This window comes from Cibotium barometz, chromosome 65 (assembly GCF_041138505.1).
Source record: "Cibotium barometz isolate CiBa-2024 chromosome 65, ASM4113850v1, whole genome shotgun sequence".
Lineage (NCBI taxonomy): Eukaryota > Viridiplantae > Streptophyta > Polypodiopsida > Cyatheales > Cibotiaceae > Cibotium > Cibotium barometz.
The window spans coordinates 26,389,571-26,394,161 of NC_141110.1; the positions used below are offsets into that span (position 1 = coordinate 26,389,571).

Below are 4,591 nucleotides of genomic sequence, written 5' to 3' on the forward strand. Positions count from 1 at the left end.
GTCATCAAAGATACCCGCAAGTGCGTCGTGGGAGATATTGGAACAAAGAGTAAGAGTTATGTTTTAAAATCGAGCATGGATCTGGTTGATTGACCTTGCTGGTCCTCAACGGATGAGTCCATGGCTCTTTTATATGGATCTGTAGGTTGATGTTGTTGGTCTTCAACGAGAATTCCATCTTCATTTTTATAAGTGAATATTGCTGTATACTATGAGCTAAGAACTATCGAAAAGACCCCTGATGAGTTAATAGATGGTGAGCGTTCTGGTTGCCAATGATGCCATAAATACTCCGATGAAGGAATGATTGAAAATTAAGATTCAACCGGATACTTGAAAGTTCATGATCAATAACACTATGATTTTTTGAATGACTGATTTAAATACAGTTGAATCTGAAAAAAAGGTAATTTCATATTAGGTGTGTAAGAGGTGTGACTGGAGTTAAATTTGGGTGTGTAAGAGGTGTGACTGGAGTTAAATTTGCTTGAAAATCCGACAAGGAGACCTGGACACTCTTTTCCCTGGTACCCGAGACAAAACCTAACCAAATTCTAAATTAGATCCCATCACTACGATAATTGGGTGATTAGCTACCCGTGGGACTGGATGGGATTAGGCTGGACTGATGGATCCGTAAAATGAGACTCAATTTTTATTATATTACGCTAGATGAAGTAAATCTCGAATAATAATTGTTCTATGAAAAAAAAAATCAACGGTTGTGCCTCTCAATAAGAAAAAAAGCGTTGATCTCTATGATCCAAGTGCAAGTTTCTTTCTTGATCTAACCAAGTGACTAGAGATTCGATCGGATCAGTTTGGTCAATGACCTAGCCTACGTTAGAGTAAAATTTATCCTGGAAGAATCATCTGTGCTTTCCGGGCAAGGGAAGTTTTTTCAAGTTCGATTCTGGAAGAACCAAAGAATTATTCACATGTCCGAATATCCGTGAGCGAGCCCCCAAGTGTGGGACCTTGCCCCACGCAAGTTGTGCTATTTCCGCTGCTAGCACCCCGAATCCGTTGCGCGGTGAAGACGGGGATCTTACAAGCCATGAAAAAACTAAAGAATAAAAAACTTCTTTTCTCAGTTTCAATCCATCAAAATAAAAGTAATGCTCAAAAATAAAGATGATTTGACATTAAAAATCACACAAGTGTCCGAATTCTAACTAGAATGTGAAATTTATGATCCTGAAACCAAAGGCATTCCTAAATTGTAACCCTTTCAGTCGAAAAAAAAAATACGGATCTTTGGAGAATGTGTAATGGCACTAGGCATTATGAGTGTGTGTATATATATAATAACTGTGTACTAGAGAAGGCATATTGATCCAAGGTACAAGGAATTGAACTTAAATATAAAATCGATCCGAGGTACATAAGTTGTTTGATTTTTAGATGGAGAAATTGAACTTAGCTGCCATCATGGCTAAGCAGTCCGTGGGGAGGGTCAAAAAAGCATTCATGAAAGCGTCCTGGATGCGGGCGAGAGAGGCCACTCCAACAAGTCGGCAGTTGCCTTCCGGATCCAGCCTTGTGCCCTGACCCTGCCGCAGGCGCCCCTGCGCCGCTTCTGTTGTGAGCAGCGTATCCACAACAAGGGGAGGAGCACGGTACAACGCCCCCACAGAAAACAGGAAGTTGGCCGAAAACTCAAGCTCCACCTGCACATCAAGACTTGATTGATAAGTACATGATGCTAGGTTCAACTGCAATTTCTGCACTTCATGACTATGGCGATAGATCATACCTTGCCTGTGGAACGCTCGATGAAGCCCTTGAGAGACTGCGGGACAACTTGGATGCAGATGAAAGGGGGCAACGGCAATCCAAGGAACCTCGTGGTTTTGGACTCCACAGATGGGATGTAGAGATTGTCTATGTCGAACTCCACAGACAATTTCCCATCACCAAGCTGCTCGGCTGTTCCAAAACCTCCTCCCCCTTCAGCATTGTAGACGAAATCAGGGTACCCGGCGATGCCCAGCCTGCAGTCCCGCAGAGTCCTTATCTCGATGCGAGAAACCTCACTCTTGGCCGGTTTCACCCTTTCTATTCCTTCTTCCACAGTCCCTACCTGCTGCAGGGGAGAAGCCAGGGCAGAAACAGGCGAAAAGCATGCCCTCGCGACCTTTCTGGGAGCGGCAACGCAGGGCGATGGCCTCCCCCGCGTCCCGGGAAAGAGTCCTTGCCTTTCCTTGCTGCAGACTGAAAGGGAAGCTTGAAGATGAAAAGCTGCCATGAAATAGCGGCTGAGAAGCACAAGAGACGAAGTGCTACATTGTCAGAGAGAATCAGCCGGTATAATGGACGGGAGTGCAATGGGGGAAGATGGAAACGGAAACCCTAAATTAGTTAAATGATGAAATGGCGTCTGCGTGCTCCTCCCCTGCCTGCGAGATCTCGTTGAAGAAGATTCGAGAGCGCGGCGTCTGTGCCACTCGTGCCACCCTAGCAAATCTCCTCCACGCGTTTTGAAATCCTCTCAGCCACCGCATTTCGGCGGCCACGTGGAATGCCAGCGCACACACTTTTTGAAACACCCTTGGTTGGTTACCGCCCCCAGAAAAAAAAAAAAGAGAGAGAGAGAGAGTTTTTTTTAATGAAAGGCTCAAGCAAACATGCAATTAATTAACGTACTAATAATTAATTAATCATTATGCTCATTGAAAAACCTTGATTAATTAATCATTATGCTCATTGAAAAACCTTGAAAGAAAAAATCCAAACCCAAGTAAGAACATGGTGCATGTGTCTAAAAGGCAGTAAGCCATCAAGCTAAGGAAGAGCAAAGAAGATAGCAGGAGCCGTAAGAAGATTGATTGCATGCGCATGTCCTGCTACCAAGAGATCTTCCAAAAACTGTTGTACAACACGTCGGTCCAACTGGAATGATCCTGAATTACACAGGATCTTGAAGACGTTCCTTATTGGCCAGCTAAGGATGGAACATCCAGTACCGATGAAGTGGTTAGTGATCAAACACCTACATGCAAAGGGCGAATAGAGGGGACTCTTGCTGTTAAGACGACAAGATGCAGTAGTCACAGAAAACAGGACATCTCTCCCATAGCCCGAAGAACTACAAGCAGACAGGTTTTAGAGACCAAACAGGAAAACTGAAGAGAAAGATAAGGCAATGAGACCTACTGATAAAGGTCCACGAGAGCCGGCCCGCTACCGCCTGTTGATTGATGGATGCAGATGATTCTCGCCCTTCTGTAATCAAATGATCCCCCTGTAAGGGTGCCAAGCAGGAGCCTTCAAGCTAAGGACGAACAGAGGAGTTAGTAGGAGCCGTTTCTCCAGAATTCAGCTATGCAACACGTGTAATATAACCAGTTTCCTCCCTTTTTTCCTAATATAATCTGCCCTTTTTTGAAAAAAAATCCAAACCCACCACAAGGAGAGAGACGTTCCCACATGCCACTTGGCAGAAATAATGACGAGAAATTAACAAATTTAAAAGTGGAGATTTATCAATCTTTGTGTGTTCTTTCAACAACTTTAGAATCCTACACTTGTTCCTTCAACAACTTTTGAGATTCCTCCTATTAATAGATTTAGGCATCTACAGTCCATTGTGGGTAGGGCAATTCCTCTCCCGCCGGGTTTGCAGAGTTTTTAGTGGGTGAGCCTAACGGCAAGTCCCACAGTACCTAGGTTCCTTTGGGAGTTCTTGGTCGCTGTCGTCCCTAGTTATTGGGTCTTCCGAGGTCATGCCTTAAGGAAGTAGCAAAACCGTCCTCATCACGACTGAGACGACGAAGCTAATGACAAAAGCGTTTCTCTGCTCGAGTCTCAGAGACGAGCATGCTCGTCTCTGACCCCGACTCGAAAAACAAAAAAACTTACACTTGACCTTTTAAATCATTAGTAGAACCAAATCTTCAGAGCCGACAACTTGAGCCTAGCCCGGTTGGCTTTTATTAATAGATTTAGACATCTATACTTACACTTGGTCTTTTAAATCATTAATAGAAACTAGATCTTCAAAGCCAGCAAACTGAGCCTAGCCTAGTGTGCTTGTAGTCGACAGGCTTATAGGAAACAACCCGCTCTTAAGCAAAAGTGCTTCAAACAATGTAGAATCCCAAGCACCCTCTCGAGGAGAGTCATCCATCCAAGCTCTGTCCATTGATAGGTATAGAAAGTCACAGACAACACAAGTGAAAGCAAAGACACCAACATATGACAAGGAGGCTTTGACTAGAAACAAGAGAAAGTCGATCCCTGTATGGACGATGAGCTCTTTAAGACTCGTGTGACTCGTGCACTAGACTCCCCAAACCAGATTCTCGTTTTAGAGATTTCATCCTTGTAGGGAGTTTAACCGAAGTGCCATTCCAACCTGAGAGAGTTAAGTGAAATGGCTGAAAGAAACCTCATAGAGCTATCCATCCTAGGAGTAGATCCTAACAGATCAAGATCAGGGAGTGGAAGCACGAACAGAAGCAATTCCTCCTCACACTACATTGTCCCTACATCAGCTTTGGGAGCTTTTGGTTCTTTATGTTCTAGAGCATTTGGCTTCAAACTAGGAGGGACATGTGGAGTATCAGGCTTCAAACTAAGAGAGACATCT

At 44.0% G+C, this 4,591-nt stretch overlaps 1 protein-coding gene across 1 annotated transcript; it reads right to left on the reverse strand.

The window, feature by feature from the left end:
- Positions 1-1,119: 1,119 nt before the first annotated feature.
- On the reverse strand, positions 1,120-2,414 carry LOC147603112 (ATP-dependent Clp protease ATP-binding subunit). Its single transcript, XM_086797163.1, has 2 exons — positions 1,757-2,414; positions 1,120-1,670 (listed from the first exon to the last, which is right to left on the reverse strand). Exons 1-2 carry the CDS (start codon positions 2,246-2,248, stop codon positions 1,401-1,403), a joined length of 762 nt encoding a protein of 253 aa, XP_086653289.1. The 5' UTR covers positions 2,249-2,414; the 3' UTR covers positions 1,120-1,400.
- Positions 2,415-4,591: the final 2,177 nt, after the last annotated feature.

What these genes read in the sequence shown, in the direction of transcription:
- LOC147603112 (XM_086797163.1), bottom strand. Translation starts at nt 2,248, where the DNA reads ATGGCAGCTTTTCATCTTCAAGCTTCCCTTTCAGTCTGCAGCAAGGAA. An exon ending in TCGAGCGTTCCACAGGCAAG is followed by an intron (nt 1,671 to 1,756) that starts GTATGATCTATC and finishes CTTGATGTGCAG; the next exon opens with GTGGAGCTTGAGTTTTCGGC.